Source organism: Diabrotica virgifera, chromosome 9 (assembly GCF_917563875.1).
Source record: "Diabrotica virgifera virgifera chromosome 9, PGI_DIABVI_V3a".
Taxonomy (NCBI): Eukaryota; Metazoa; Arthropoda; class Insecta; order Coleoptera; family Chrysomelidae; genus Diabrotica; species Diabrotica virgifera.
The window spans coordinates 211,212,567-211,225,282 of record NC_065451.1 but is presented as its reverse complement, the minus strand read 5'-3'; the positions used below and the strand labels follow the sequence as shown (position 1 = coordinate 211,225,282).

General features: G+C 33.3%; 1 protein-coding gene across 6 annotated transcripts in view; it reads right to left on the bottom strand.

Annotated features, from left to right (window-relative positions):
* Positions 1–12,716, bottom strand: part of LOC114326093 (inactive dipeptidyl peptidase 10) — a 396,495-nt gene that overhangs the window by 151,032 nt on the left and 232,747 nt on the right. For 2 of the 6 annotated variants that reach the window (XM_050662403.1, XM_050662404.1), the window contains exon 1: positions 6,911–7,231. The exons of the other annotated variants lie outside the window; for them this stretch is intronic. In XM_050662403.1, the coding sequence (XP_050518360.1) occupies positions 6,911–7,093 (183 nt within the window). In that variant the 5' untranslated portion in view covers positions 7,094–7,231. Of the gene's footprint in view, positions 1–6,910; positions 7,232–12,716 lie in introns of those variants that run through there. 6 annotated transcript variants of the gene reach the window in all.

Here is a 12,716-nt window from a genome sequence, read left to right as displayed (position 1 = left end):
ATTCACCATTGGCGCGCATACGGGTAATATGAGCCGAAGAATACGTAATTTAATATGAAGTCAAAAATGTATAAAATTTAATTTTTTTTAAATTGTACCAAAACGCCCCATTATTTTTGTCCTACAAGTGATCCAATATGCATTACACATGTAAAAAAACAGTACAAAATAAAAATAACATCTGTGGTAATAAATAAAAAAATTTCAGGAGATTGACATTTTCGGCGCGTCCGACTGCGCATATGCCCCGTGAAAATTGTCCGACAGGGTTACCACATTATTGTAAAAAGGTTTTATGGTAGATACCGTTAAAATTATCCATGTGGTAATAAATTTATTATTTTCATAAATTTTAAGTTATTTTTCGGGTGTAACTTTAATGATATTATGCTAAAAATGATGGTGTATCGCATATTTAAAATGCGTTTATCTCGAAAACGGTTGAGTTTAGGAAGATGAAAGAAGTATACCTTTTTTAAGTAAAACTAATAGGAAAATAAAAATTTTAATGTCAAAATTATACAGAGTGAGGGATAAAAAAAAATTGAACGTAATAAATGAGTGCTGAAAGGCATATGTGGCGCCCTCTGGGCAATGCATAATTTTTGGTAAGGAATTTAGATTTCTCGACCCAAGAAACCCCCAAATGTAAAATTACATGTTGTTATCTCATACCTATCAGGAAATATTAAATAATAAATAAAAAAAAAGTTTAACTTTGACACCCTGTATCTCGGCTATTATAAACTTTGTACTAAGGTAAGTTAGCTTAAATCGGCCTATTTTAACCTCAGGAACCTGAGGTTAAGCTATGGCCCATTCTTTACCAAACACCCTGTATGCATAAAAATTACTTTTTCTTTTAATTGTACCAAAACGCCCCATTATTTTTGTCCGACAAGTGATCCAATATGCATTACACATGTAAAAGAACAGTACAAAATAAAAATGACATCTGTGGTAATAAATAAAAAATTTTCAGGAAATTGACATCTTCGGCGCGTCCGACTGCGCATATGCCCCGTGAAAATTGTCCGACAAGGTTACCACATTATTGTAAAAAGGTTTTATGATAGATACCGTTAAAATTATCCATGTGGTAATAAATTTATTATTTTCATAAATTTTAAGTTATTTTTCGGGTGTAACTTTAATGATATTATGCTAAAAATGATGGTGTATCGCATATTTAAAATGCGTTTATCTCGAAAACGGTTGAGTTTAGGAAGATGAAAGAAGTATACCTTTTTTAAGTAAAACTAATAGGAAAATAAAAATTTTAATGTCAAAATTATACAGAGTGAGGGATAAAAAAAATTGAACGTAATAAATGAGTGCTGAAAGGCATATGTGGCGCCCTCTGGGCAATGCATAATTTTTGGTAAGGAATTTAGATTTCTCGACCCAAGAAACCCCCAAATGTAAAATTACATGTTGTTATCTCATACCTATCAGGAAATATTAAATAATAAATAAAAAAAAAGTTTAACTTTGACACCCTGTATCTCGGCTATTATAAACTTTGTACTAAGGTAAGTTAGCTTAAATCGGCCTATTTTAACCTCAGGAACCTGAGGTTAAGCTATGGCCCATTCTTTACCAAACACCCTGTATGCATAAAAATTACTTTTTCTTTTAATTGTACCAAAACGCCCCATTATTTTTGTCCGACAAGTGATCCAATATGCATTACACATGTAAAAGAACAGTACAAAATAAAAATGACATCTGTGGTAATAAATAAAAAATTTTCAGGAAATTGACATCTTCGGCGCGTCCGACTGCGCATATGCCCCGTGAAAATTGTCCGACAAGGTTACCACATTATTGTAAAAAGGTTTTATGATAGATACCGTTAAAATTATCCATGTGGTAATAAATTTATTATTTTCATAAATTTTAAGTTATTTTTCGGGTGTAACTTTAATGATATTATGCTAAAAATGATGGTGTATCGCATATTTAAAATGCGTTTATCTCGAAAACGGTTGAGTTTAGGAAGATGAAAGAAGTATACCTTTTTTAAGTAAAACTAATAGGAAAATAAAAATTTTAATGTCAAAATTATACAGAGTGAGGGATAAAAAAAATTGAACGTAATAAATGAGTGCTGAAAGGCATATGTGGCGCCCTCTGGGCAATGCATAATTTTGGTAAGGAATTTAGATTTCTCGACCCAAGAAACCCCCAAATGTAAAATTACATGTTGTTATCTCATACCTATCAGGAAATATTAAATAATAAATAAAAAAAAAGTTTAACTTTGACACCCTGTATCTCGGCTATTATAAACTTTGTACTAAGGTAAGTTAGCTTAAATCGGCCTATTTTAACCTCAGGAACCTGAGGTTAAGCTATGGCCCATTCTTTACCAAACACCCTGTATGCATAAAAATTACTTTTTCTTTTAATTGTACCAAAACGCCCCATTATTTTTGTCCGACAAGTGATCCAATATGCATTACACATGTAAAAGAACAGTACAAAATAAAAATGACATCTGTGGTAATAAATAAAAAATTTTCAGGAAATTGACATCTTCGGCGCGTCCGACTGCGCATATGCCCCGTGAAAATTGTCCGACAAGGTTACCACATTATTGTAAAAAGGTTTTATGATAGATACCGTTAAAATTATCGATGTGGTAATAAATTTATTATTTTCATAAATTTGACATATTTAGCGTGTCCGACGCGTCATATGCCCCAATATTTTTGTCCGACAAAATTGTTTTCGTTGTTTATATGATAAAATCCATTGATTAAAATAGAATGACCAATGTGGTAATAAATTTTTTTCTTGCATAAAATTGACAACTTCGTCACCGCTTGACAGACAAACGCCCCACTACCATAATGCGCCAAGCTCAAAATTTGTCCGACTCCACCCAAATAACAAGTACAAAAAGTTTCAACGGTGTGGTCATAAATAATAATTGTATATGCGGGCCCAAGGCCTATTACTACTTTCCAAAAAGTTTATTAAAACAATACCAAAAATAATAAAAAAAAAAAAATAGAAAACACACGGATTCAAACCGGGGACCTCTCAATCTCCAGTCGAACGCTCTACCACTGAGCTATACTACCTTTGTTTTTACGGATTACAAGATTTCCAGACAAATAGATCAAGTGAAGTATAAAAATACTTTAAATTTTACTTACTGTCTTATTCCCGAGGAAGACAAATCCAAAGACACAAAAATTATAATAAATATATTTACTAAAAACACTAATATATTCTTTCCACACCCTTTTTGGGCTGATACATGCATAACTTAAGAGATTTAGCAACGAATATTTGTGTTTTTTATTAACTTACTTCTATACACCTCCCTTCGTGCAACAGCCCACAAAACCTACAGACTTGTTTCCTTAATTTAACAATGGCAGAAGACTCCCCATTGTCACTTTTCTTCTCCGTGTTGTCCAAAAGTTCGATCGATTCACTGACACTGGGTCTTTGAACAGCATCTTGATCGGAACAAAGATTTTTCAGCGACATTTAAACAATCAATATTAAAATTCGCGTGGCTTGACGAGTTGTTGATTTTTCTGCCGAGAAATCATACATATCAAATTTGACTCAGGACTAGACAACAAATGTCTAAGGCTAAGGAATGAAGAAGAACAAAAACGATATCAGCAAACTGGAAAGCTCCGTCCAAAGATATTGAGTTACCTAAAACGATTAACAACAAATCAAATATAGTGACGGATTGGATTATTGGAGGAAGAGAGTCTTAAACACAGTAACACAGAATAGGAGAGACACTAAAACATTTACAAGATAATAAAAACAACAATACATCTGATCAGTAATGGACCAGAATCTTAACTATTGAAAAGGGAAGAATCCAAAGCCATTAGAAATAGACATAAAAGCACTTCCAACACGAGTTATTTTGTCAACTTACTTTAATACACCTTCCTTCATGCAACAGCCCACAAAACCTACAGACTTGTTTCCTCAATTTAACAATACCAGAGACTCCCCATTGTCACTTTTCTTCTCCGTGTTGTCCAAATGTTCGATCGATTCACTGACACTGGGTCTTTGAACAGCATCTTGATCGGAACAAAGATTTTTCAGCGAAATTTAAAACAATCAATATTAAAATTCTTGTGACTTGAAGAGTTGTTGATTGGTCTGATGGGAAATCATACATATCAAATTTGATTCCGGAGTAGACAACAAATGCATATAGGCTAAGGAACGAAGAAGAAAAAAAAAACGATATCAGCAAACTGGAAAGCTCCGTCCAAAGATACTGAGTTACCTAAAACGATTAACAACAAATCAAATATAGTGACGGATTGGATTATTGGAGGAAGAAAGTCTTAAACACAATAACACAGAATAGGAGAGACACTAAAACATTTACAAGATAATAAAAACAACAATACATCTGATCAGTAATGGACCAGAATCTTAACTATTGAAAAGGGAAGAATCCAAAGCCATTAGAAATAAATATAAAAACACTTCCAACACGAGTTATTTTGTCAACTTACTTTAATACACCTTCCTTCATGCAACAGCCCACAAAACCTACAGACTTGTTTCCTCAATTTAACAATAGCAGAAGACTCCCCATTGTCACTTTTCTTCTCCGTGTTGTCCAAATGTTCGATCGATTCACTGACACTGGGTCTTTGAACAGCATCTTGATCGGAACAAAGATTTTTCAGCGAAATTTAAAACAATCAATATTAAAATTCTTGTGACTTGAAGAGTTGTTGATTGGTCTGATGGGAAATCATACATATCAAATTTGATTCCGGAGTAGACAACAAATGCGTATAGGCTAAGGAACGAAGAAGAAAAAAAAAACGATATCAGCAAACTGGAAAGCTCCGTCCAAAGATACTGAGTTACCTAAAACGATTAACAACAAATCAAATATAGTGACGGATTGGATTATTGGAGGAAGAAAGTCTTAAACACAATAACACAGAATAGGAGAGACACTAAAACATTTACAAGATAATAAAAACAACAATACATCTGATCAGTAATGGACCAGAATCTTAACTATTGAAAAGGGAAGAATCCAAAGCCATTAGAAATAGATATAAAAACACTTCCAACACGAGTTATTTTGTCAACTTACTTTAATACACCTTCCTTCATGCAACAGCCCACAAAACCTACAGACTTGTTTCCTCAATTTAACAATAGCAGAAGACTCCCCATTGTCACTTTTCTTCTCCGTGTTGTCCAAATGTTCGATCGATTCACTGACACTGGGTCTTTGAACAGCATCTTGATCGGAACAAAGATTTTTCAGCGAAATTTAAAACAATCAATATTAAAATTCTTGTGACTTGAAGAGTTGTTGATTGGTCTGATGGGAAATCATACATATCAAATTTGATTCCGGAGTAGACAACAAATGCATATAGGCTAAGGAACGAAGAAGAAAAAAAAAACGATATCAGCAAACTGGAAAGCTCCGTCCAAAGATACTGAGTTACCTAAAACGATTAACAACAAATCAAATATAGTGACGGATTGGATTATTGGAGGAAGAAAGTCTTAAACACAATAACACAGAATAGGAGAGACACTAAAACATTTACAAGATAATAAAAACAACAATACATCTGATCAGTAATGGACCAGAATCTTAACTATTGAAAAGGGAAGAATCCAAAGCCATTAGAAATAAATATAAAAACACTTCCAACACGAGTTATTTTGTCAACTTACTTTAATACACCTTCCTTCATGCAACAGCCCACAAAACCTACAGACTTGTTTCCTCAATTTAACAATAGCAGAAGACTCCCCATTGTCACTTTTCTTCTCCGTGTTGTCCAAATGTTCGATCGATTCACTGACACTGGGTCTTTGAACAGCATCTTGATCGGAACAAAGATTTTTCAGCGAAATTTAAAACAATCAATATTAAAATTCGCGTGACTTGAAGAGTTGTTGATTGGTCTGATGGGAAATCATACATATCAAATTTGATTCCGGAGTAGACAACAAATGCATATAGGCTAAGGAACGAAGAAGAAAAAAAAACGATATCAGCAAACTGGAAAGCTCCGTCCAAAGATACTGAGTTACCTAAAACGATTAACAACAAATCAAATATAGTGACGGATTGGATTATTGGAGGAAGAAAGTCTTAAACACAATAACACAGAATAGGAGAGACACTAAAACATTTACAAGATAATAAAAACAACAATACATCTGATCAATAATGGACCAGAATCTTAACTATTTAAAAGGGAAGAATCCAAAGCCATTAGAAATAAATATAAAAACACTTCCAACACGAGTTATTTTGTCAACTTACTTTAATACACCTTCCTTCATGCAACAGCCCACAAAACCTACAGACTTGTTTCCTCAATTTAACAATAGCAGAAGACTCCCCATTGTCACTTTTCTTCTCCGTGTTGTCCAAATGTTCGATCGATTCACTGACACTGGGTCGTTGAACAGCATCTTGATCGGAACAAAGATTTTTCAGCGAAATTTAAAACAATCAATATTAAAATTCGCGTGACTTGAAGAGTTGTTGATTGGTCTGATGGGAAATCATACATATCAAATTTGATTCCGGAGTAGACAACAAATGCATATAGGCTAAGGAACGAAGAAGAAAAAAAAAAACGATATCAGCAAACTGGAAAGCTCCGTCCAAAGATACTGAGTTACCTAAAACGATTAACAACAAATCAAATATAGTGACGGATTGGATTATTGGAGGAAGAAAGTCTTAAACACAATAACACAGAATAGGAGAGACACTAAAACATTTACAAGATAATAAAAACAACAATACATCTGATCAATAATGGACCAGAATCTTAACTATTTAAAAGGGAAGAATCCAAAGCCATTAGAAATAAATATAAAAACACTTCCAACACGAGTTATTTTGTCAACTTACTTTAATACACCTTCCTTCATGCAACAGCCCACAAAACCTACAGACTTGTTTCCTCAATTTAACAATAGCAGAAGACTCCCCATTGTCACTTTTCTTCTCCGTGTTGTCCAAAAGTTCGATCGATTCACTGACACTGGGCCTTTGAACAGCATCTTGATCGGAACAAAGATTTTTCAACGACATTTAAAACAATCAATATTAAAATTTTGAAATCTCGCGTGGCTTGACGAGTTGTTGATTGTTCTGCCGAGAAAGTGAGAAATCATACGTTGAATGCTTGCCAAAGTACGAGGTTTAAAAATACTCGACTTGTTCACTAGGACCGATAAAACGAGATTAATCACGAAAAGGTTGAGATTCAGATCCATTGATAAACACGGTCTGACGCAGTTTGTATTAATTTTCTGCAGTTCAGTTCGGATCAGGTAGCATAGTTAATTTTATAGCGCGAAAGAATAATATTGACGATATAGTCAAGGAACTTGGTATGTCTTGTGAATTAAATGCATTGCATACAGTGTTCTATCTATCTTGAATTTTTTTTTATTAGAAATAACCCGCATCAACCATAAAAGGTTATTAGCGGTGGTACAATTACGATACATATTAAATTGATAAACACTATAAACTATAGAGTTTTTACAAAGTTTTACATATTTTTTTTTCTTTTTGAAGTTATATATAATAGAGGGTGATTTTTTTATATGTTAAAACCTATCAGCCTGGCGCATGCGCATTATAACTTTGTTCTGATTGGATGTTCAAATGACATGTCAAAAATTATCTGATATGGCAGCTGTGGTTTGGAGGTAAAGGTAAAGGTAAACAAATGTATAATATATTAGTTTTATTGTTGTGAGGACAGAAACAAAAAAGTTTATAATATTGTAGTGACTTTTAAATAGTTTTTAAAAGCAACAGGTACGTAATAATTGTTAATGTATCATGGGTATAAACCTACCTATTTGATCTGCCAAAATACATAGTATGTAATACTTTTATTTATATAATTTGATTACCATCAAAATTTCTATCAATATTCACCTAATATATTGTTTTTTTACTCTATGTTTTGTTGTATTTTTTCAATTCTAAATCATTTCAATTCAAAATTAAAATAATTTGATCAATTTTCAAAATATCAAAATATCACAAGTTTAATCCGTTTAGTTAGTCGATCTTCGTAAATAATGACACATAGTGTCCGTGGCTAAGCGGAGAAGGCGACTGAATTCCAATACCAACCGCTCTTATTAGCGCTGGTTCGAGTCCCAATAGAAACTTTCTTTTTTGTTTTTTTTTAATACATTTTATGATTGTAAGTATATTTATTATATAATTGTATTTTCAGAAAATACGTATTTAGTTAAAAAAATTTTCGACAATTAATTTTCAGACATCATTTGTGGCTTGTTTAATGTGTTTGTGTGTGTTTTATTCTTTTATTATTTTAATTTTTGGCACTGTTCTAATAAAATGTTTGAGAAGTAGTAAGTATAAATTAGTTTAATATTTAAACAAAATATAAATAAAAAGTATATTAATTTCGTTTAAATCATATAATAGAAGTATAACTTCTTACGTGCGTACAAAGTACACACACATTCTTTTTTTATTAAGTAAACCGCGTCAATTATGAAAGGTTATTGGCGGGGAAGAGTGCACATAATATCAGATGTTTGCTTATAACAACTAATTACAATTGAGAACTTAAGCTTATTTTTATATTAGATTGTACAATTTAGTTTTAGAAACTTAGTCACTTTATCACATTTACTATAGTTCAGAGCACTTTTCAGATCACTTGGTAAATCACTTTGAAGTCGTTCCAGGTGATAGAGTGGGCAACTAACAATAATGTGTTCGATTGTCAGAGGAATATCACAAACATAGCACAGTTTTGTTGTTCTTTCTTCATTAGGTACTGGTGGGTTAACCTGGTATGTCCTATTCTCAAGCGGTGTTGTTTGACTTGAGCTCGTCGTTTTTGTGGCATTATCCCTTTTGGTGACAAATTTGGGTTGATGCGTTGTAGTTTGTTGCCGTCAAGCTTTTTCCATCTTTTTTTTTATTTATCGTTGGAAGGAGTATTTTCCTGTGATGCACCAGTATCTTCAGAGGTATCATCCTGAATATTAAAATCTTGGTTTATTTTATTAAATAGTTTCTTCTTGATTCTTGTAATTCTAGATTTAATTGCTCTTTCTTTCAACATGGGATCTATTTCTGTTAGCATATGTCCCAACCCGTGTATATTTTTTGTGTATTCTAGGACCAGTTCTACTGGGGTGGAAGAACCGTGAACATCTTCTAAGAATGCTAGTAATTGGGTGTAATGTAGTACATATGGTGGTGATGCATCCTGGATAAATTGTTTGACTGGTTGTAATATTGACTCAATATTAGTAGTTTCTGAAGTGGATTTGTCTAATTTGATAATTTTTTCTTCTTTTTAATTTGCACTGGTTTTGTTTTCGTGAATTCTGTTGGTATAGTTTCTGTAGGAGTGGAGCAAGTAGGGGATGAAACTTCCGAGTGAGATCGTTTATTTTTATTATCAGTATCAGTGCTGACTTGAGCATCCATTTCTTCTCGAGATTCGTCATTTACATGTGTAATTTGATTTTGTTCGGGGCTAGTAGATGGTATTTGTGGAAGAACATTTTCCTCCGTTTGGGGCTTTTGAGTATTTTGTGGATAAGAGTGATTTGAAGTACAGTACGAGGAAACGTGATCAGTTTTGTGGCATTTGTAACAAGTTAGTTTATCGGAAAGAAAAATGCGGTACGAAATATTTTCAAAATCAATTAGGACGGAGTCGGGTACAGTAAAATTGCCTGTAGGTGCAAAGTAAACTTGTCTTCGAAAACTAAGTACATGGCCGTATTGCGGGTGTTGTATTCCAGCTCTAAGGAACGAAATCGGAGACATTAATTTAAAACCAAGATTGATTAAAAACTGTTCGATTATGTTATGGGGTATAGATGGATATACTTGGGATAGAACTAATCTATTAGCGGGTGTAATTAGTTTACGTGCTTTGATTATATGTTCTCTAATTTTAATTTCACCATGTTGACTTAGAAAATCATCTACAACTTGTATGCTTGAAAAGTAGATGCATATTCTTCCGTTTGACATTTTGGATGAGAACAGTACATTTTTTGGATGGACTATAGTTCCTACTGCAATGGTGTACTCTTCTGTTCTTATTCCGTCTACTGCCGGTAAAATTATGGCCTGGTTTTTTGTTGGGAATTTTGTTAATGGTTGTTGCTTAGTGATGGTAGAATAAGTAATATTTTACTGATCGGGATTAATTGATGGACCCCTGTAGTCAGAAGTACCACCTGCCATTTTGTCAAATTGATCTTCTATCTTTTTTTAAATTTAAATTGAACTGTCATGTCAATAATTTTAATTTGGGTAGGTCCGACTCTGTTTATTTAAAAGTCAATAGTCGATCTAGCCATTAGCAAGATAATGACAATAGTTGAAACTAGTTTTTAAATAATTAATAAATACGAAATATAAATAATGTTCTTCGTATGTATATAAAAACAATGCTTCTAATCAAACTACTGCAAATTTGGAAACTGTACTTACAGCTATTAACAGATCACTGTACACTGCTTCTACATATTTCGGTTTATTATTTAAATTTACAATGTTTGTTCTGACTGAAAACTATGAAAGTTGTGGAGCTCAAAGTATTTCGACTTTTCTATCTGACCCTATATTGAATTTAAAATTTTGGTTAGACTTATACACATCCACATTATTCTTTTAGTTCTCTTGTTATTTTGACCACACGTGTCTCTCCCATTCTGCTTATGTGGTTATTCAATTTTTTTTCTTCTATTTAGTGTTCATCATTCGTTTATACACTGTACGTTACATTCAGGGCCCCCGCTACCATATGTGCAAAGTGTGCAATGCACACGGGCGCCAAAACAAAGGGTCAAAAATTGCAAAAACATTTACAAAAAAATCAAAAAGCAAAAATTAATTTTAAATTAAATAGTTTAGTTTTACTTTGTTTGGATGGCATATATGGCATTATTAGTCTCTCTATAGATATAAAATAAAAAAATCCGGCTATAAAAATAACAAACACCCATTCTGTAGATAACAAATACCTAACTATACCCTGATTTTGGGCGAATAATTCTATCTCATCGATAAGCGAACGATTATACGGCGGTCAAATGATAATTCGACAAGATTTAAAAATCGCATACCTATCAAATAACTAATTAGACCGGATTGTATCGTTGCCCCCGTTAGCGAAATTATTCCGATTCGATTTTTTGCACGAACTTAGCCAAAAAGAGGCCCTTATAACAAATCCACAGGGTGTCAGGCGTTGCCGTGGTTGAAAAATTGTTAAAACGAATTTACAAAAATAATGCTTTTATTTCGAACAATTTTTTTAGATCACTTGAGTCATTCTGAGTAAAAAAGGTCTCTTGTCATTTTTCACTAACATTGATTGTTGTCCGAATTGCGAAAATAGCCATTTTCAATGCTTAGTAACTCGATTAAAAATTATAATTAATTATGAAAGTCAAAAAGTGAATTATAAAGTCAAATCAAAGTTTAAAACCCCTCCATGAAGATCCTGAAGAAATTTTTGTCATTATTTTATTACAAAGCTGTCGTTTTTAATTATTAACAATTAGCGCTATAGTCCAGGTTGTATCGTTACCCACGTTAGCGAAATTATTTCGGTTAAATTTTTTTGCAAAAACTAACGGGGGCGACGATACAGTCCCGTCTAAATGGATAAAATTTGAAATTCGCGGTACTCTGGGTTCGTCATCCACAAAAAGGTGGGATGTTGTGGGTGGGGTGAGAAAAAATGTTGTTTGGTTAAGTTTAAACCCTCTAAGTGTGAGAGAATGATCCAGCAGAATTTATTCAATAAAACCCCTTAAACCTTATTCAATTAAGGTTTGCTATGGTGTTATTTGTTCCTATTTTGCTTTATTTAAAGCACCTACCTACCTACCTACCTTCAAAAAAATTAATAAAAAAACATCAAAATGTCGTAAGGGGCGCCAAAATCCTTTTTTGCACACAGGCGCCAGTAGTTCTTACGGGGGCCCTGGTTACATTGTCTTCTAATGTCTTCACTCCTTTTTCGATCTCTTAGCGTAGTTCCTGTAATTATTCTCAGTACTCTCATCTCTGCCGTTTAGAGTAGTCGTTGTGTTGTGACTGTATCGGATTTTGTTTCTGATGCATAATATGGGCCATTCCACGAACATACGCCTGTTTTGGATGACTTCGACAACGAATATTTTACTGTGCAACATAAGAAGTACGAAAGTAAATGGCGCTAATAATTATTCCAATAAACAACAACGTAATTTGCAATTTACTTTCGTTCTTGTTATTTTTCACAGTAAAATATTCGTTGTCGAAGTAATCCAAAACAGGCGTATGTTCGTGGAATGGGGTATATGTCATTATTAGGTTCGTTCCAAGACGACACATTTGTACGATCCCTTGAACCGTCACGAACTCGATTGGACTGTTTTAATTCGCAGAATCGCCCTTGAACGGTTTTATTTCGATCCCGAACCGATTACCGGTACGTACCCCTCTTGGAACGTGTTTGTGTACCATTTCAAATTCGAGTTGCGCCGCGCCGGAGCCATTTTCAGTACGAGTACCACGTTAATCTGTTGATAGGTTGCTAGATGGTTAGAATTATTCTAACATGTTCCTCAACATGTTAACTTCAACTTCAAAATCTTCCTCAGAATCGATATTTGACATAAAATCGCTGTCTTCTATGAAA